General features: G+C 39.3%; 2 protein-coding genes and 1 long non-coding RNA gene across 8 annotated transcripts in view; 2 read left to right on the top strand and 1 right to left on the bottom strand.

The window, feature by feature from the left end:
- The window catches only part of CR2 (complement C3d receptor 2), a 34,553-nt gene extending 27,479 nt beyond the window's left edge, over positions 1 to 7,074 (top strand). For all 6 annotated transcript variants that reach the window (XM_058701378.1, XM_058701377.1, XM_058701380.1 and 3 more), the window contains 2 exons: positions 4,218 to 4,326; positions 6,330 to 7,074. In XM_058701378.1, the coding sequence (XP_058557361.1) occupies positions 4,218 to 4,311 (94 nt within the window). In that variant the 3' untranslated portion in view covers positions 4,312 to 4,326; positions 6,330 to 7,074. The remainder of the gene's footprint in view (positions 1 to 4,217; positions 4,327 to 6,329) is intronic.
- Positions 6,855 to 10,508, bottom strand: LOC131496143 (uncharacterized). The gene is made up of 2 exons (XR_009254343.1): positions 10,373 to 10,508; positions 6,855 to 8,343 (listed from the first exon to the last, which is right to left on the bottom strand). It is a non-coding gene; the product is annotated as an uncharacterized LOC131496143 (long non-coding RNA).
- Positions 10,509 to 10,914: 406 nt separating this feature from the next.
- The window catches only part of CR1L (complement C3b/C4b receptor 1 like), a 70,010-nt gene continuing 59,375 nt past the window's right edge, over positions 10,915 to 21,549 (top strand). The window contains exons 1-3 of the mRNA XM_058701400.1: positions 10,915 to 11,122; positions 16,426 to 16,605; positions 17,250 to 17,349. Of these exons, the coding sequence (XP_058557383.1) occupies positions 11,005 to 11,122; positions 16,426 to 16,605; positions 17,250 to 17,349 (398 nt within the window). The 5' untranslated portion in view covers positions 10,915 to 11,004. The remainder of the gene's footprint in view (positions 11,123 to 16,425; positions 16,606 to 17,249; positions 17,350 to 21,549) is intronic.

Raw genomic sequence — 21,549 nt, 5'->3', positions numbered from 1 at the left:
AAATTCAGAAGCACACGTTATATGCCATGAATATTGTGGTGTGATCACTGGAGTAAGGGATCTTGTGTGGATCCCTTGTCCTCTCAAGGGCTCTTGAGAGGAAGCCCTCTCTGTAAGAACTTAAAAAAATTATCAAACACTTACTTTATTTGAATGATGTTTATTCAGGTGATATATTATTTAAAAAATCTAGAAAATTAAAATTTGAAAAATCGCAGTGGTAACAACTGCAGATATTTTGGTATATTCCTATCTGATCTTTCTCTTACTTTCTTTCTCTTTTTCTCTCTTTAACTGAAATTTTAGCATGATAGTGTCCCACCTAAATTTTTAAAATTTGGCCTTTATCTTTTGTATCGTATGTTTTCTTTTTAGTTACTTAACAGCAGATTGTTCTATGTATTTCTGTATTGTAGAAATTTTAGGTTGCTTCCACATTTACTTTGATAATAAATAAAGATACAAGAAACCCATCTGAATAAAACCTTTTTGAATAAAACCTTTCCCCCATCTACTTATTTCTGTAGCACAGATGTCTAGAATTACTAAGAGTATGAACATCTAAGGTGCTTAATAAATACTGCCCAATGACTTTCCAAAAAGTTTGCTCTAACTTGACCAAACGTTGAATAATTAATGTATTTTGGATGTGTTGTGTTTCTGGACTTTTTTTTCCTGCTGTATTGACTTATCTGTTCTTCTATCACAAATCACTTTGTGTTTAATTAGTATAGTTTTATACTGTTCTAATATACGGCGGGGCAAGAATTCCCTTGCTATAATTTTTACTATTTTCTTTTCTATTGTCTTCTGTTTATTCTTACCAGGCGACTTTTAGATCATTTGCCATTTCCAAAAAAAACATATGTTGTGATTACACTTAAGTCTATGGATTAGTGGGTGAGAAATTGGCATCTTTTTCTGTAATGTGTTCCTCTTTGGAAGCATCATAGGCCTTTCTATTCGTTCAAGTGATCTTTTCTTCCGCTTGGTTGTTGTTTTCATGACTACTTTTAAATATATTACTAGGTTTTCTGTGTTTTGTTATATTATGTTTTATTATCCAGAGATTAGATCTAGTTTTATTTTTAACTTATTAAAGTTTTAAAATATTTTAATCTATAATGTAATATTGACTGCCATAGTAGGTTATGTGCTATTTGGTGGGTGCACAAAGCAAATGGTCAAGTCACAGAGAATTTGTAGCAGAAAAAAAAAAAAATTCCATGGTGAACAAAATGTTTCAAAAGCGCCTCAAGAAACTGTAGACCAGGAGAGAAAGGCTTTCCTGGAAAGAGTAAGCGAGCAGTTTGAGTGAAAACCCAGAGGCTTGTCATTCCATCATGTGTTATGAGAACCACGCAAGCAATCTGACACAACTGGGACATGGTGACTGAAGGAAAAGGCAGCATAGATTTAGGTGGAGAGATGGCGTAAAAGGCCCCTCTAACCCATAAATCTTGTTTCAAAATATTCTGATAAGTGCAAAGGATACCTTTTTAGCAAATGAGACCATCAGATGTCAGCCTAGGGATGGTCTGTGTGCATAGGTTCTTGAATCTCTGTATGTGCCAGTGTTAGAGAAGATAATCAGGTGAAGCCTTACCACGTCTCAGGTAACCTCTAGTGTGTGTGTGTGGGGGGGGGGGTGACCACGTCATGTCACCCCAAACATGTCACCCATAAATTCCAGCAACATTACTTTCACATGCTAAGTCACTTGGATCTATCAGGGCTGACGCACTGTTCACCGTTGTAAAATGCCTGATGGAGGCATTAGACATGACGGGTTACACTGAACCTCTGTAACGATGACATCTATGGACCTGAGTGCTTTGTTCTGAGCCCGGCGGGGCCTGAGCACCGCAGGTCCTACAAGGATCTACAACTGTGATATACTTTAGCCTGTAGTGTTTACCAGAATACGGACCATAGAGCCCTCATTTTGTCAATGACTTCAGGAAATAAAAAGGGTGTTCTGTGACCAAATAACATGCGTTATCTTTCTCATGAAGATTCGCAATGACCATGAGAATATTTAAAGCCCTACAACGAAGAAGCCTGTTTCATTTTATTTTCAAACCGGAGTTCCCCAAATTAATTGGACTGGAGAACCCTTTCTCAACTAATGCTTGAACATCCCATGGAACTAATGTTCCATTGAACAGTCCCTGGGAAATCTAGAGAGGTGGGCAGTAGCTAGATCATCAAAAGCCTTGCATACCATGACAGAGGAGTTGGTGGGTATCCCGTCAGATCTTGAGCAAGGTAATAATATGTTCAGATACGCATTTTCAAAAGAAGGGCAGGATTGGGCTTCCAACCAAAGCAGCCGTGGTGGGGATCGGGAGGATGGAGGTATCATCACTGTTTAGAAGAGAGGATTTCTGGGACTTAGTGACTTGCCAAATGCGGGCAGAAGGGAGAGAAAAAGAATGACTCATGTGGAGTGGATCCAGTGGTTCACCAAAAGAGGAAAGGGGCAGTTTTGTGGAGAAAGAGGAGTTCACTTTGGGGGCACTCACGACGCAGGACGCAAGAGAGGGACCCGGACTCCAGCAGGTGACATTTAGATCACATTTGAAGCCTTGAGACCACAAAGAACATAAAAGGTAAGAATAGGGATGAAAACGGACCTCAGAAGGACAGTAATGCTTAAAAGGGAGGAGAAGAAGGGACAGTCAGAAAACGGAAGGAGTAGTCTCACAGAATCAAGGGAGAAAGGGTCTCAAAAAAAAAAAAAATAGGGATGTCAGTCACATGGCTTTCCTCACAGGAAGTTAGAAGATAATTTTAGCCAAGAGTAATTAGAAATTTAAATAAATAGAAAATGTGGTCTCTATCACTTTCCTTCATACTACTAATTTTGTTATCAGAGAGTCACATGTGTAGGAAAATTGGCAAGCTTTAGGAATGCCTATAAGCTCAAATAATTTATAATGTTCCAGGCAGATTATTTAGTTTATGAATGGGACTATATCATGTACCATACTGAAGCACCTCCATTGATAAAAAACAAACCTATATGTTAAACTCCATTCCTAAGCATCACTCACTTGTTTTATTTCCAATTTGTAACTGACTTCAATTTATTTTCTGATAGTTGATCTAGACGTTTGAGCTGCCTTAAATACTTTCTGTAAACGAGATAAATAATCGGTCACTTAGAAATTTTGCCTAAGTAACAAAACTAAATATTTTCTAAAATGTTTATTTATTTATTTTGAGAGAAAGAGTTTGCACGAGGGTGAGGGGCGGAGAAAGAGAAAATCCCAAGCAGGCCCCACGTTGTCAGCTGTCAGTGCAGAGCCCAAGGTGGGGCTCAATCAAACTGTGAGATCATGACCTGAGTCGAAATCAAGAGTCAGATGCTCAACTGACTGAGCCCCCCAGGCGCCGCGAAATTAAATATTTTTTAAAGCCACCCAAACATCTGAGAGAGACCACTCTTCTTCTCTAGACATCTAAGATCTTTTAATGAAACCTAAATCTCACGTAGACCTAAAAATTACCATTGTATAATATTCTTGACGCCTCTATCTATAAGCTGACGTCTTAAATATGGTAGTAAGTGACATGCTCTGAGTAACCTTAGCAGAAATCATTCTTTGGTGATTCTGTAATACTTTATTTCAGAGTGCTACCTGGTAATGTGATCACATTTTCATGTCTCTTGCTAATTTTGGCCAAGGGGTTTTAGGAGCACAGTGAAGTGCGTGGGCTTTCAAAGTGTAAAAGTAAAAATGTCCTCTTAAAAATTATCTCAAGCTTTTAGTGCTGTAAGACTACAGAAGGGTTCGGAATTTAACATCAAATATGAAAACTTTCCTTTAAGTTAGACTGGAAGACTGTGTCCCACAAAGGTAAATTTATGGTCATATCCTAAAATTAAAGCTTCTTTTTTAAATTTATTTTTTCAAACTGAGGATCATAGTTCTAAGTTATTGAGGGCCCTGGATCCGAGGGAAGGCAACCTTGTACCAACTTTTGATTTGGACACTTAGCATCCTAGCAAGTTATTTATTTTTATGGGTCTTTCCAAATAATAGGGGTTATAGTGATCATCTCATCTGATACTTAGGACATCAAAATGAACCCATTCATGAAAAGTACTTGTCACGTGATGGGAATTACAGAAAACAAACAACTATGACATGTTTATAGTAATCATGGCCAATGAGCAAAGAGTTTACTTTTTTCTTCCTTTTTCCATTTAGGAATTATTATACAAACAAAAGCCCTATAGAAGGAGATCTTCATTTAGAAACACAAGAAGTCTATTCTATTGATCCATACAACCCAGCAAGCTAATCGGCAGACAAACTGGTATCTAATGAAATTGAAATATTTTTATTCACCCAGCCGTAAAAATGCCTTCAGTTTATATTTGTCAATAAGTATAGTACTAAGTGAGTACGGTTGTATTGCACAAGTCTTCAGCAGTCATGCCCAGAAATTAACTTACCTGCTTCGTATTGTCAAACTAATGCCATGGGTTCTTTTCAGTTCATTCAGCCATTCAACAAATACTGAACACATAGTATAATAATTAAGGATACAATGGAGAAGGTGATATGTATTTTGAAGAGAAAGAAAGCATACTCCTATAGAGTATGCCGGGTCATTGTAATGAGCTTGGTGAGTATTCTGAGATGGAAACCAGTGGAGGGTTTTAAGCAGAGGGGAGAATGGTCACTTTAACTGCTGTGTGGAGAACGGACTTTAGGAAGACAAAGGTGGAAGATGGAGGCATCCATGAAGACTTTATCACAACAGTCGAGGCAGGAGGTTGTGAGTGGCTGCCACCAGGATGGTGAGAAGAGGGCAGCTTCTGCATTACTTTGAAGTTTATTTATTTATTTTTGAGAGCAAGAAGGAGTGGGGAGGGAGAGGAAGAAGAAGAGCAAGAATCCCAAGTAGGCTCTGCACTGTGAGCGTAGAGCCCAACATGGGAGCCATCTCACAGCTTATGACCTGAGCCGAAATCCAAGAGTTGGACACTTACTGACTGAGCCACCCAGGGGTCCCTGCATTATTTTTAAGAGAGCAACAGTAGGGTTTGCTCATGGTTTGTAAGGGAGGAGGCAGTGACGATGGCAAGGTTTTTTGGCCTGACGACTGGAAGGACAGAATTGCCACTAATTAGGATGACTGGCAATGTGGAAAGGCGGGATTAGGGAGAAAAAAAAACAAGAGTTTCACGTTGGAGAGGTTAGAAATGAGATATCTAACGGGCATCCAAGTAGAAGTATCAAGAAGGCAGTGGACGTACAAGTCTGTATTTCAGAGAATAAGTCCAGGCTCAAGACATAAATACGGGCCCTGTCAGCATATGGATGTATGTAATAATGAAATCAAATAAGATTAGCAAGGGGGTGAAAGGGGCTAGGGAAGAGAAAAGGTCCACGTGCCGGACCTTGAGTCCTTCCACATCCAGAGTCATGGAGTATGAGAGGGAACCTCGGTATTATTTTGAGATAATACTCACTTTTCATGCCTTGTCTCAGTCCCCGCTACAACAGTGAAAAGTATTATCTCCAAATAATACCGAGGTGAGCATATACTCTCCAAGGTGAGAGAAGCAAAGCTAAACTATCGGTTAGGGTCTCAGGATCAGTAATGGGCAGAGGCTGAATTCAAACTCAAATCTACATTCAAATTGTTTTCTCTTACATAATCTATAAAATACAAAAATAAACCCCTTTGCCCGCTTGGAACTTACTTACAACAAAAAATAGACAAAACAATAGAACAAAAAATAGAAAACAATAGAGCAATATAGAATGGAAAACAGAAATAGAAATATAGAAATAGAAAACAATAGAACAAAATAAAAAACAATAGAACAAAAAATAGACATCGACTTATCATAGTGTGAGAGTAAGTACCTTAAACAAGATACAGAAAAACTGGTGTGGTAGCTAAGAAAGCCAAGATTACCTACTGCTGGTGAACCATGGAAAGAGGAAAGAGAACAGCAGAGACCAGGCCCGAGTGATACCTAAATCCAAACCGCTAGGGGTCCCAAGTAAAACTAGTTTATGAATAATTTGTTGAATGAATGCATGAATGAGAAAGAATGATACCATTGCTTGGATTTCTATCTCATGACTTATTACTTATCAACATAAAATTTAATCATCATTTCCTTCAGATCCTGTTTCTGAAGAAGGGATCTCTTGATAGAAAGTGTCTTCTAAGAGGCTTGATGCTCTATCGGTTATAGCACATTTGGGGGAGAGAGAGAATGTTAACATTCTCATTATGTAAATTTTGAGTCACATCACTGCTCTTCCTGCTGCCCCCTGAACAGAAATTCTCTATTGCAGTGTGCCTTGTTTGGATCCTACTGAACATCAGTTGGGACGAAACGATTTTAATATCAGCCAGTCTATGAGTATGGTCTCAACATCAGTGAAATGTCTTCATAAGCTATGATTTCCCATATGCACTTTCTCTCAAGCAGAACAAAGAAAGTTTGCTTGATAATAAAGATGGGATCCCAGTCTCACCGCCACACTCTCTTCAAGGACTTTTTGACGCCTCCCCTGTGATGTGCCTGGAGCCTGGCTATGGCTACAAACAACAGAACTCCTTAAGTGTCGCCATTTTAATTAAGGAAGGCGCTAAAAAGTGCTGCCCTCCTATCTCGACCCTTCTTTTGTAATCAGCATACTTACTGTCACCATATATTTTTGGTTCTAGAGTGGTTTTAACTATTTAAGCAAAGGAGAGAGGATTTCATGCAGTTATGATGGGCATTCTTCTGTTGGGAAGTCTAATTTTATTTTAATAGTAGCATCTTGCTCTCATATGGTTAAACATTTCACCTGTATTTCTGCTTGTTTTGAGGGTTGTTGTTCTTTTTCCACAATGTATACTTTGCCTTTCCATAATCACTCAGTAATTCCAATTTGCACATTTTTTTTTTCCTTATAAGAGTCAAGTTTTCACTGTAAGGTTTTGGTGTACAATTCAGGCTCTGGATATTTCCTTGGCAGTTTTGTCAAAGCTCTGTGTCCTTTAATAATGTGTACAGTGGTTACTCAAATAAATTTTATCTTTTAACAAAAACATTTGCTTTTCAGGATTTTTTTTTTCTTAGAGTCAATGAACTCTTAGAGTTTTTTTCATTTTTTGTTTTTAATTTTAATTGCAGTTAGTTAAGGTTTCTGGAGTTCCTGATCTAACATTTATACATTCTGGATCTTCCCACTTTGTTGTTTTAGCCGACTTGCAACCCACAAACTCCATTCCCTCATCCTCAAGATATTCTCTATTCATCCAGACAACGCCTTTCCCTAGCCCCCTGCCACCACACTCGAAATCCAGCTGACAATTTTCCTTGTTGTAGCATTTATACTATTGAGAAAATAAAACCTTGCTCCATGGCTACCACAAATTTCTCTTGCCATCCTCTCCTAGACTACGTATTCTGTTTGGCATCTTTTTTGTTTTAAAATATACATAACATAAAATTTAGAATCTTAACCATTTTCCAATGTACAGTTCATAAATGTTTGCATATTCATTATTGTGCAACAGATTTCTAGAACTTTCTCATCTTAGAACATTGAAATGCTATATCCATTAAACAATAACTCTACATTCCCCTCTTCCTCCAGCCCTCAGAAACCACTACTCTCTGTTCCTGTGAATTTGACTACTTTAGATACCTCCTATATGTGGAATCCTACCGTGTTTGTCTGACTGATTTATTTCACTCAGCATAACGTCAACTTTTCTCCATGGGTAGCATGTGTCAGAATCTCCTTCCTTTTTCAGACTGAATGATATTTCGTTGCTTGTATATATCACATTTAGTTCATTCATCTGTCAGTGGACATTTGGTCTGTTTTCATGACTACCGTACATAATGCTGCTATGAACGTGAGTGTGCAAATAGCTCTTCAATTCAATTCTTTGCTTTCAATTTCAATTCAGTTCATTGCTTTCAATTCAATTCAATTCATTGCTTTCAATTCAATTCAATTCATTGCTTTCAATTCAATTCAATTCATTGCTTTCAATTCGTTAGACACATACCCAAAAGTGGGATGCTGTTCAGCATCTTTTATTCAGTCATAATCAGTACTATTTTCATTCCTCCAAATTATCCGTCCATGCACCTCAAGCCATCTATTCTACCTTTGTCTCTATTCTCCTTCTCTTAGGAGCTGATGAAAGCATCACAGGGTAACTAGGTCAATCTCCTCTCCCTCCACCTCTGTCACTTCACCCAAATACTTGTGTCTGGCTTGTACAGCTTCCTTAGCTTCTGTGAGTATGGGGATGGTAACAGGAGTAATGGCAGAGAAGGCTGCTCTGAGCTGAGAACTAGACCTTCAAGAAAGGGGGTGAGAAAGCAGATGTCAGGAAATCAGTGCAAAAGGAAGTGGTAATGGGTGGTCTAATATCTGCTACTATATCTTCCCACCCCCATCCTCCTCCCTTCTCTACAGCATTTGACGGTTGCAATTATTCCACTCTCCACACAACTCATTCCAAGTCTTGCTTTACATACAACTGACTCTTATTTTAACTAACTTTTAAATCTGGGGTCCCTAGGGACCACAGACCCCCAAAGGTTTATGGCTAGAACTAAATTTCAATATAGCCGCTTTCCTTTGTAATCCTAGATATTCTATTTTGTGCATTAAAAAGATTAATTCTAGGGGCACCTGGGTGGCTCAGTCGGTTAAGCGTCCGACTTCAGCTCAGGTCATGATCTCACGGTTTGTGAGTTCGAGTCTCACATCGGGCTCTGTGCTGACAGCTCGGAGCCTGGAGCCTGCTTCAGATTCTGTGTCTCCTTCTCTCTCTGCCCCTCCCCTGCTCTCTCTCTCTCTCTCTCTCTCTCAATATAAATAAACATTTTAAAAAATTAAAAATTAATTCTGGAGGCACCTGGGTGGCTCAGTTGGCTAAGTGTCCAACTCTCAATTTTGGCTTAGGTCATGATCTCACGGTTCTTGAGATCAAGCCCTGCAACAGGCTCCGCATTGACAGCTCAGAGCATGCTTGGGATTCTCTCTCTCTCCCTCTCCCCCCGCCCTCACACTCTCTCTCAAAATAAATAAATGAACATTAAGAAAAAATAATTCTGAGAAGGGGTCCAAAGGCTCAGCCAAAGAGACAAATGGGTCCACCATACACAAAAATATTAAAAACCATGAACCACATGTGAACCACATCTAAATGTCTCCATCCTGATCTTCCTATCATTTATTCTACATACATGTTCTCCCTTAAGAGTGCCATCAATTCCTGAGGTTTTGACCCTCTACCACCCATTTCCTTTTCAAAAGGCCTCTTGCTGGACATCTCTGGAAGTCCGGTTTCATAATCAAACTATATTCCCAATATTTTCCTAGAACATTCTCACACTTCCTGGCTCTCACTAAAACTCCATCTGTCTCATGCCCCCAAGTCTTTCTCAGGTTTAAAAAAAAAAAAAAAAATCCTTTGACACTCTCTCTTTAAAAAAAAAAAAAAACAGTTTATTTTTGAGAGAGAGCATGTGAGCTGGGGAGGGGCAGAGAATCCAAAGCGATGCGGGTCTTGAACTCACAAACTGTGAGGTCATGACCTGAGCCAAAGGCTGACACTTTACTAGCTGAGCCACCTGGGTGCCCCAACACACTCTCCCTTGATCAAGCTACACACACTCTCCCTTGATCAAGCTACCCTCTCTCTCCCATATGTTTCCTACTGGTGCTGCAACAAGTTACTTTGTAGCTGGAAATGACTCAGATTTATTCTTTTAACAGCCTGGAGGTCAGGAGGCAAAATGAATCCTACAGAGCTAAGACCAAGGTGCTGCCTTTTCCAGCATCTAGAGGTGGCTGTCTTTCTGTTCGGCTCATGGCAGCACCTCTCCAGTCTCTGCTCCGGTCATTGCCTTCTCTCACTCTAATCTAGTGCCTCCCTTTCATAAGGACCCCTGTGATAATACTGCCCACCTGGATAATCCAGGGTAATCTCCCATCTCAAAGCCCTTAAATCAATCACATTTGCAAACCCCCTCTTGCCGCCTAAGATAACATAGTCACTGGTCTGGGGATTAGGATGTGGGCATCTTTGGGGTCATTATTCAACCCATCACAGACACCCATTTCTCTCACCCTTGAATTCTTAACCCCCTGCTCCAAATGCATCCTTCCCCCACGTTTTTGTTCATTTCAATAAATAGCACCATCATTCATTTTGAATCCTGAGGCTAATTCAGGATTCAAGGCTAATTCTCTTTCTCAGCACTAACTTTAAGAAAGGAAGTAACCAAAATCCAATGCATGAATAAATTCTGTTCATTCTGTCTCCAGTTTCTTAATTGTCCACTTTACCTCCAGTCAAGGCCACCATCAAATCTCACCTGGTTGATGGCAAAACCTCCTTGCTGGTCAGCCCCATTCACTATTGCCTTATTCCAAGCCAGTCTCCCCGCCGTATAGACAATTATATGTTTAAAATGTAAATCTGATTAGGTCAGCTAAATTTTTTTTTTTTTTCCAGTGGCTTGGTATCTCTCAATTCAACTTAAAGGAATTAGTTTCTGGTATTTCCTACATATTGTACATGTTGCCCCAAACGGTGGCTTTCACACAAGGAGCAGGCATTTCGTTTGCTGACCTATTCACGCGGATTCTTGACCAGGGGAAAAGTCATGCGGAGGCGTTGGAAAGCTGAGCAGCAAGATTCCACCGCCTTTATCCGGAGCCGCCCAGCCTCCACGCGGACGACATCAAGGAAACGAAGCATCACCAGCTTTTGCTCCTGCGGAGGGCTCCCAATGGTGGTCGTGGGAGCGAAACTCGTTAGAAACGATGCAAATTAGTAGTAAACAGGACCTCGCCCCTTAAGGGGAAGCTGCGGTCAAAGTCTTTCCGCCCCTCCCAGCTGCGCTCTCCACACTCCGCAGCGCTGGGAGCGAGCGCGTTGCCTCTCATCTCCCCCCTGCGCTCTCTGCTGCGCTTTCCTTCGAGGTCGCACCTCTTCCTGGAGAGAATGGGAGCCTCTTCTCGGAGGAGCCCGCAGCCTCTCGGGCCGCCGGCGCCCCCTCTCTCCCGCTCCGGAGGAGCCCTCCTCGCGGTTCTGCTGCTGCTCACGCTGCCGGCGGCCTGGGGTGAGACTCGGGGCTGGGCGCTGGGTGGGGCGAGAAGGCAGGGGGACTCTGAGATCCCCGCCCATGCCCGGACCCTGGTGGCTCTGGGTGATCCCCTCTGCCGGGGCTTGTGTTGTGCCAGCGGCCCGGGAGCGCGCAGGTGCCGAGCAGGTGCCGAGCAGGTGCAGCAGGAAATTTCTCTGCCTTTGTCTGTTAACAAAGGCCGGCGAGAGCGGAGCGTAGTGCGGATTGCAGCCAAGAAACGGGGGGCTGGAAATACGACCACCTTGGGTTCTGATCCTAGCAAGTTCTTAAGTGTGAGGAAGGTTCCTGCACCTGCCCGAGTCCGTTTCCTTTTCTGTGTGGTGTGAACCCGGATTTCTACCTCGCGGTGTTGTACCTAAATGGCATGAAGTGCGTCCAGGGGTCTAACACACAGCCTGTCACTTAAGTTCTTTCCTCCAGCCATTCTTTCTGAACTTTGTGCATGAGCGTGTTTGGACAAGGAGTCCTGCCGGTGGAGTTTTCACCGTAAACTGCTTCGCATCTGGTTGGATGCGTCCCACTCACACCCCAGACCACCACGTGCACCTATTGAGCGCCAACGTGTGAAGAAGTCCCACGGGGTTGGAAGAGCCAGCGAAGTTCCAGAACCCTCAGTGTCACTAGTCGCAGATAGAAGGGAAGTGTAGAGATGTTTTCACGGTGTGGCAGTTTGGTCATGTGTTTTAGTAGAAAATAAAGCCTGTTATAACTGATGGGAAATTTTGAGGTGGCATCTTGCCTTCCTTCCTTCCTTTTAAATAGGTAAACATTTTCAGTTTGAACCCTTCTCTTCTTATTTTTGGCTTTCTGAGAAGTCTTAGTTGCTTGGACTCATTGGTAAAACCTCTCCGTTGAAATGAGAGTCTTAATTATTTTTGTCCAGCCTCTTCTTGACCAAGTGACTTTGTTCTCTGTTGTCACTAGACATTGTGTGTTCATTGTTTGTGCCGTCTAAGAGAGTAAGGAAAAAGGAAAACCAAGTTTCCACTGAAGTCATTACTAATAGACATCCTAAAGTAACCAACCAGGTGAAGAAACGTGATAAAGCCGAAAGTTTTATTACTAGAAGAGAAGCAAGCCAAGTGTATTAAGCAATCTATGGTCAATGCGTAGAAATTTTTGTGAACCTTTTGAGTATATTTGTGTCTCTTCTTACTGGAATGTTAATTGCAAAAAAAAAAAATATTTACTAAGGTTATCATAATAACCTGAAAATGTGAAACAGCTTAGTAATTTACTTGCCAAAGGAATTTAGGTAAAGAAAATGTTTATGGAATGCTGACAGTGTGCACAGCACTTTGGACTGTATGAGAGAGCTATTTCTCCAAGTTGCATTCATGTAGAAGCTGTGTGGTGGAGTTTTATGAACTTTTCTTAATTAGGAGGCCTGGGTTCTGTTTTTTTCAGCCGCTACTTACTATCTGTCGGCCTGGAGCCCAGCAAGCCAATCACATCCCTGACTTTCAGTGTCCATACATACAAAATGAACATAGTCGACATCCTGCCATATGAGAGGACTATTGTGAAAATCAAATGAGGTAGTGTATGTGACAGTGTTTTTTGTAACCTGAAAAGCCCCTGTAGATCTGAGAAACCATGAGTAGGACCTTCCCTGACAAGAGCCTAAAGACAACAGCATGACTCAAAAGGGGGACATCTCAGCTTTGATGATCAGAGAAGGCAGAGGGCAAGGAGCATGGCGCTCGCAGCATTTAAGGAGTGAATCCAAATTGGACATGCGGATTCACCCAGATAGTTATTTCACATACACATGAGCACACTCGGGGTATTAGGGCAGTGTGGAACATAGGACGGACTCTGGCGCCCTCACCTGGTCCTTGGGGCAGCCCTCACTCTGTTGCCGCGCTGTGTAAAGACGCAAGGTAGAAAAGATGGCAAGTCCAGTGGCTTTCTGTGAATTGTCCCCTATTTCAGTTTACATGTGTTCAGATGAGCAGGTTTATGGTTTATGTTACCTCGTCTTATCTAATATAACCTCTTTGATTGCACAAGTAACTTCGAAGTGTTTCCACATAGAAACAGAATGAAGATAATTCTAATAAGGCCAACTTAAGCAAACGAGACAATCCCTTCCACGCATGGACACACGCAGACATGCGCACACAGACACACGCAGGCGCACACATATCCAAGCTCTTTGTCAGAGACACTAAGAGGAAGAAACATTGTCAGTCTAATCACAAGTGACCAGAAGTTCACAAAATTAAAAAAAACGAGAAAATGTCAAGACTACTTGAAATGAACATCCACCTTGTGAACAGAGAAACTCATTGACTATTTTGTCCCTTTAGGCATTAATTAATGATCATATTAAGTCATCATGATTAGCAAAGCGTTTAAAATGTTTATTTCATCTCTATCGCATATTTTTAAATTTCTATTTATGTATAACATGTGATATTATATAGTTTTATAAATATCAAATTATCACATATATTTAAATATATTTACTATTTTAATATATAATACATGTAATATAGTTCTTTTATATAACAATGTTATATAAATTATGTTATATTTATATATATATAACATGACATTACAATTTGTTATATAATTAACATATATAATGACATCATACACATGTGAAATTTATTAAGGGGTATAATATGAATATAATTTAATGTGTAGTATTAACTTGTTATAGTTTGTATATATAGTTTATAAGTAATTTATAATACACATTAATCTGTATAATAGATATAGTATATATTATATATTATAATATAATAAATTAATATGTTATATATAACATAATATTCCAAACTATATATTATAATACATAATATTATATATTACATTAGATTACATAATATACCAAATATAATATGTAGTATGTACTAATATTATAAAATATATAAATATTTTTAAATATTAAATATAAATACATTAATTTTTTTTTAATGTATGCTTTTTTCCCTTAACTGATGAAGGTGTTTTAACAAAACATTTGCAGACATTTGCAGATCTTTTCATAAAAGAGTAGAATCTGCAGACTGGAGACCAGAGTGTGCCCCAGGTTGACAGTTCATGTTTGAACAGAGGCATGGAAGTAATAAGTAAATTGTGTTTCTAGCACAGAATAAAACAATCTGCCTTGAATGGAAGTTTGGATTGAGAGTATTTCAATGTGGGCTGGGTCACCCAAGACAAAACCACAGTGAGATGATTGCATACACCCACTAGAATAGCTAAAATGTTAAAAATTGCCAACAGTGTTGGCAATAAGATGAACTAACTGGAATGACTTCCAACTCCTTTGGAAAACAGTTTGGCAGTTTCTTAAAAAGTTAGGCACAAATGTGTCATACGACTGAGCGTTTTACCCCTAGGTATTTACTCAAGAGATGTGAAAGCATGCGACCACACAAAGACTTCTATAGAATTTTCACAGTGGCTTCACTTGTAATAGCCCACAACTGGAAACAATCCAAATAACCTCCAGCAGCTAAAGAGATGAACTAAATTAAGTATATTTGTACAACTGAATATTACCGAGCAAAAAGAAATAATTTTTTTTTTAATGCAACAACCCGGATAAATCTCAAAATAAGCTTTCTGTGTAAAAGCTAGACCAAAAGAAAAGAAAAAAAAAAAGTACCAACTGAGTGATGTGGTTTATATGAAATTCTAGAAGGTCAAATCAGTCTGTTGTAAGAGGAAGCAGGTCAGAGATCACCTAGAGGAGGAGGTGGAGAGATGGATGCATTACAAAGGGACCTGAGGAAACTAGAGGGAGCCTGATGGAAGTGTTTGTTATTTCCATTGTGGTAATAGTTTCATGGGGCATACAAGTGTCAAAAGTCATCAAATTGAATACTTCAAATATTTTTCAGTTATTGTATTTAATATACTGTAAAGCTATGCGGAAGAGGTTTTTTTTAAATAAATTAGAGTAGATCTTGAGTTTATGGAGTTCACGTTAATATATTTATTAATGGACAAATAGGATAAATAATTTATTTATTATAGGATAAATAATTTGAGGGATTGGAAATGAAGGAGGAAAAGGAAGCTAGGTCAAGCTTTCTCTAGTGAGGATTCATACATTCTTTTTTATTTGGGCTATTATCCATATTTGCATTTTTACTTTTGCCTCACAGCTAGTAAGTAGAAGTTCAAGTCCAGATCGATACGAATCCAGTTCCTAACACTATGCACCATTATATTTTGTATTAGTTTCTTATTACTGCTGTTACAAATTACCACAAGCTTAATGAACCAACTTCAGTTCAGGTCATGATCTCACAGTTTGCAAGTTCAAGCCCCACATCGGGTTCACTGCTGTCAGTGCAGATTCCCTTTGGATTTTTTGTTGCCCTCTCTCTGCCCCTGCCCCACAGGAGCTCTCCCTCTCCCAAAAATAAATAAAAATTTTTAAAAATTTAAAAAAATTAAAAAAATTTTTAAATAATAAAAATTAAAAATTTGAAAAAACAAAACCGACAGATTTCCAAACCTAGAATAAAATATTTTTCCAACAGATATTTCTTCTTGATTACATACTGTTTGACTGTAAATATTATTTTTATTACCTTAACTTAAACCTATTAGGCCTGAAGGGGAGATAGCTGAGTCTAGTATTTAAATATATATATATATATGTATATATATAATATACATATATTATTAATGTATAATAATTAAATATATATTTATATATTAAATATATTTTATATATATTAAATATGTATAAATTACATATTATATATAAATATATATATATTTATATATTATATATTATATATTTTATATTATATTTATATTATATATATTAGATATTATATATATTTATATTATATATTATATATTTTTTATATTATATTATATATTTTATATTTTATATATATATTTTATATATATTACATATATATATTTATATATATTTATATATATTTTGTATTATATATTATATATTTTATATATTTATATATATGTATATATATATTTTATATATTTATATATATAATTATATATAAATTATATATATAAATATATATGTACATATATACACATACACATACACACATATATATATATTTAACTCTTAATTGCCTTCAAAATAGCAATGACTTTCTAAGTGAGTAGATGCTGATTTAAAAAGTTCATATCTAAGATCGCTACTAAGGGAAGCAATAATTTTACCATTATTACAGTATTCTTCTTTGATCACATCCATGAAGCATATTGGAGACAAACAGACAGCAGAGTAGAAGTTTCTCCATTAACTTTGATGCGACTGTGGTCTTGGTCTCCAGGTAATTGCAAAGCCCCGGCACAGCTCCCGTTTGCCAGGCCTACAGAACCGATTGAGAAGTCTGAGTTTCCCATTGGGGCATCTTTGAACTACATATGCCGCCCTGGTTACTACAAGAAACAGTTCCGTATCACCTGCCAAGAGAACTCGACCTGGTCAAGTGCTGAAAACAAATGTGAACGTAAGTACCTTTAGACTGAGAATTCCACTGTGTCAGTTAAACGTCCATAAGAGCTGATTCAATTGTTCAGGTTTTGGAACCAAGATGCATATGACTTAATAAGTTTGCCTAAAAGGGATTGCAGATGTGAGAGTGATTCTTTGCATCCTATCTTCCTATTGCTTTGACTTCCTGACACCTTCATTACAAGTTCGATTCATGAGAAATGACTATCACAAGGCATGACTGAGGGAAAACCTCCATTCAGTAGGGGTTCCCCGTTGTCACCACTGAAACTGAGTAACGAGTGACTTGGGAAAGGAAAGAGAAGTGTAGGCGGGGAGAAAATCCCACACTTCGAGACCCTGATTTACACTGGTTGAATTACAAAGTGAACACTTTGGGAATAAGGGAAGTTTACATTTTTCTGGGAGGCACAGTATGAGGATGAGGTAGATCTGGAGGAAGGCTCTTTTTGAAAGTGGTGCTTAGTGGGTGGCTGGTCCTAAGGCAGTCTTGTAAGTGTCTTTCAAGGGGGCAAAAGCCTTGGAACTACAAATGCTTTTCAGTAAAGGTTGGGACAGCCAGTTGGGATCTTATGTACTTACTAAGAGAAGTTTGGAGTGTTTGATGTCCGGTCCCCAAATTCTACTCCTTTCCCATAGGTAAATCATGTGGAACTCCTCCAGAACTCATCAATGGCAGAATGACCATAAACGGAGACACCAAGTTTGGATCAACTATTAATTATGCTTGTAATGAAGGGTGAGTCTAGTGCCAAGCATCACTGTTTGGGAGGACAGTTCCAGAATTGTAGCACCAATCTCTAAGCAATAGTCTTAGAAAGTCTACCTGCCTATTAAAAACATAGCAATAAGAGAGGTGCCCGGGTGGCTCAGTTGGTTAAGCTTCTGATTCTTGGATTTGGCTCAGGTCATGATCCCGATATCATGAGTCCGAGCCCTGCCTCGGGCTCTGCTCTGATGCTGAAAAGCCTGTTTGAGATTCTCTCTCTCACCCTCTCTCTCTTTGCCCCTCCCCTGCTCTCTCTCGCTCTCTCTCAAAATAAATTTTTTAAAAAAGAGGTTAAAAAAACAGCAATAAGATTTCTAAATAGAAGTGGTGGCTTGAATCCAGGCATTCAACTCTGCCTGAAATGACTGAACAAATATTGGAAAAATAGGAAAAAACCTATATCCGTGCTAGAAACCTGGGGGTGGAGAGGAAAGATGCCTACTGCACAACCAATTAATGTACCTAAAACCAAGCGAAACATTCATTAAATGGGAAGGACCAGCTCTCTAAAGACGCAAATGGAACAAACAGTAGTTGATCCATGCATATATTCTTGCCCCAAAGCGCCAAGAACTAGAAATGTTGGACTGAGAAGTGGGAAAGAATGATTTGTTTGGGATGATGGAGCTGAATGGTAGACAGGCAAATTTCAATTGTTAGAGCACCTCTCCAGAAACGCACACAGTGCAGAAATCTTGCTGTGGGCATATTCTTGGCTTGTCCTGAAGGGAGACAACCAATTCAGGAAAGAAGTAGAGAGACTGCTTTACCATAGATCTTAACTTTTGCTTTGTTTTTATTATTTATTGCTCACTTAAAATACATTTACTATAGCATAAGCAATAACGATAAAATGAACTTCGGCGTATACACCACCTACCTTAAGAAACATTGCTAGTACCTTGGAAGCCTCCTATGTGCCTTTTCCAATTCCCCTTCTACCTCCAACGTCTGTGTGGAAGTAACGACCATCCCGAATTTTGTGTGGTTCGTTCCCTTCCATTTGTTCCCCTTTTCTCCCATACATACTCCAAGTCAGTTTCTATTTAGCTTTCCCTAGTTTAAGCTTTATGTCACTGGCATGATCCGCTATGTACTTCTCTTCAACTGGCTTTTCTATTTAACAGTTTGTTTTTGCCAATTATCTATGTGGTTGTGGTTAATTCATTTTCACTTGGGAGAGTATTTCCTTATGTGGGTATGCCACAATTTATTTTTTCTTGCTTGTTATATTTGGATTGTTGCCAGTTTGTTTTACTTTGTTTTGTTTTGGCTACTCTAAGCATTCCTGATATGAATATACATGCCTCCTAGCGCACATGTACAAAAGTTTCCTTAGGACAGTGGTTTTCAAACTTCTCTTCCCATGATCCACAGCTAAGAAATGTAGTTTTATAACACACACACACACACACACACACACACACACACACACATACACATCACACACAATTTTAATATAAATTAAAAGTTATTGGGGCGCCTGGGTGGCTCAGTCGGTTAAGTGTCTGACTTCAGCTCAGGTCATGATCTCGCAGTCCGTGAGTTCGAGCCCCGCGTCGGGCTCTGTGCTGACTGCTCAGAGCCTGGAGCCTGTTTCGGATTCTGTGTCTCCCTCTTTCTCTGCCCCTCCCCTGTTCATGCTCTGTCTCTCTCTGTCTCAAAAATAAATAAACATTAAAAAAAAAATTAAAAAAAAAAAAAGTTATTGAAAACTTCTTACCACTTCTAATCAACATTGTACTGGAGGTTCAAGCCAGGATGATTAATCAAGAAAAAGAAGCAAAAGGCATCCAAATTGGAAGGAAGGATTAAAACAGTTTCTGTTTGGGGGCACCTGGGTGGCTCAGTCAGTTAAGAATCTGACTTCAGCTCAGGTCATGATCTCACAGTTCATGGGTTTGAGCCCCGCATTGGACTCTGTGCTGACAGCTCAGAGCCTGGAGCCTGCTTCAGATTCTGTGTCTCCCCCTCTCTCTGTCCTTCCCCTGCTCACGCTCTCTCACTCTCTCTCTCAAAAATAAACAAACATTAAAAAATTTAAATAAATAACTGTTTGAAAATGATGTGTTGTATAGAAAATCCTAAGGAATGTACACACACACACACACACACACACACACACACACCAAAAAACCTATTACAGCTAATAAATAGTTCAACAAGTTTCAGGATATCAGACCAATACACAAAATTAAATTGTATTTCTATACTCTAGCAATAAACAATCTGAGAATGAAATTAAGAAACCAGTTCCACTTACAATAACATCAAAAAAATAAAATCACTTAGAAATAAACTGAACCAAAGAAGTATAAAAGTATACACTGAAGATTATGAAATATTTTTGAAAACAAAATTAAAGAGGATATACATAAATGGAAATATATTCTATATTCATAGATTGGATGACTTAATATTGCTAGTGTTATAATAATAATATTGAATATTATAGAATTATAGAATATTGACTTCACCAAATTGACCCGCAGATTTAATACAATCCCTATAAATTCCAGCATCCTTTTGCAGAAATCGACAAGTTGATCCTGAAATTCTTATGGAAGTGCAAGGCACCCATACAGTCAAAAAAAATCTTGAAAAAGCAGAACTTCTCAATTTCAAAACTTACTATAAACCTACAGCAATCAAGAATGTGTGATACTGACATAAGGACAGATGTACAGATCAATAGAACAGAATTGGGAATCCAGAAGTAAAACCGTACATTTATCATCAACTATTTTGCAACAAGGCACCAAGACTGTTCAAAGGTAAAAGAAGAATCTTTTCAACAACTGGGCCTGGGGCAACTGAATAACCAAATACAAAAGAGTGAAGTAGGAGGAATGCATGTCATGAATTGCGGCTAACAGATTAAACCTGAAATGTTGGAGGAACCCAACTCAGTCTGGAAGTATAATAAATATTTTCTATATACTGCTAGATCGGTTTTATAATATTTTATTTCAGATTTTTTTCCTTTTTATTCTCATAAGTATGATAGGCTTCATAATTTCCCATTCTCATGCTGTCCTTGTCTGGCTTTATAACCAATTTATCCTCATAAAATGAGCAGAGTGTGTTTCTTTTCTAAAGCAGGCTTGATCTATCAATTTTTTTTCCAATTTCCTCTTGTATTTCTGGGTTTTGTTTTATATATTTGAGGCTATGTAATTAGGTGCATACACATTTAATACTTCCATTATCTTCCAAGAGCATTAAAACTTATGTCGATTGCAAGAACTTCCAGTTCCAGGACACGATGGGCAGACTCACTTTTCTCTGCGTCTCTATGTAGCTAAATACCCTGGAAACTGGTCAACACGTAACCATGAAAGGACCACAAAAGGTGGAAAGGAGATGGGCTGGAGGACTATAAAACTTAAAGAATGACCCCGTAGTGAGGTCCCTGGATTTCCTTTTTATCTCCAAGACTGGGTGCTTGGAAGGAACGCAGCCCTGAATATTCAGCAGGCAGGAAGAGAGGGAGAGAGAAGCCTGTTCTCTGGTCAGAGGGCTGGGAAAAGGGAAGCTTAGTGGGGAGGTGATGGGGAGACATGTGGATGGCAATAGTGGTCTAATCTGCCCAGCTTAGCAGCATAAGCAGAAATCACGGATGGGGCAGGGGAGCATCTCTCCTTCTCAGAGAAGCCCTGAGAAGCAGCAGGTCCCCAGGTCACCAGCAGCTGTATCAATGGTAGAACCTGGGCTTCAGTCCCAATGACAATTTTATCTAATGCCCCACACCAGCCAGCAGCAGTGAGCTCTCTTCTGCCGGTGGTGACGGCGTCAACAGAGCCCAGTTGGTGAGACCTAGACTTCAACCCAGCAGCAGAAAGGGAACCAGGTTCGGGGTTTCCTCCTCCTCCATGCAGTAGGAGAGAGCCTCCCAGACCCATGACTCCTGGTTCTCCACCCAGCAGCAAAATGCAGCCTAGATAGGGGCTTCCCTCCCCTGGTGGCCACAACACAAAACGAAGGGGGAGCTCCCCCCTCCCCAGATAGCCAGAGAACAGGCCAGAGAGGTTCCTCTCCGTGCAAGGGTTGAACATCTCTCACGCCTCACCTAGTGGTACCAGGCAGGTCAGAGAAGCGCCTCCGCCGTCCCAGGCAGTGTCAGCAGGGATGCGGAGCCAGGAGAATGAAGCCGACCAGAATAGCCCTGCA

Source organism: Neofelis nebulosa, chromosome 15 (genome assembly GCF_028018385.1).
Source record: "Neofelis nebulosa isolate mNeoNeb1 chromosome 15, mNeoNeb1.pri, whole genome shotgun sequence".
In the NCBI taxonomy this organism is placed as follows: Eukaryota; Metazoa; Chordata; class Mammalia; order Carnivora; family Felidae; genus Neofelis; species Neofelis nebulosa.
This window is presented reverse-complemented; position numbering and strand designations above follow the sequence as displayed.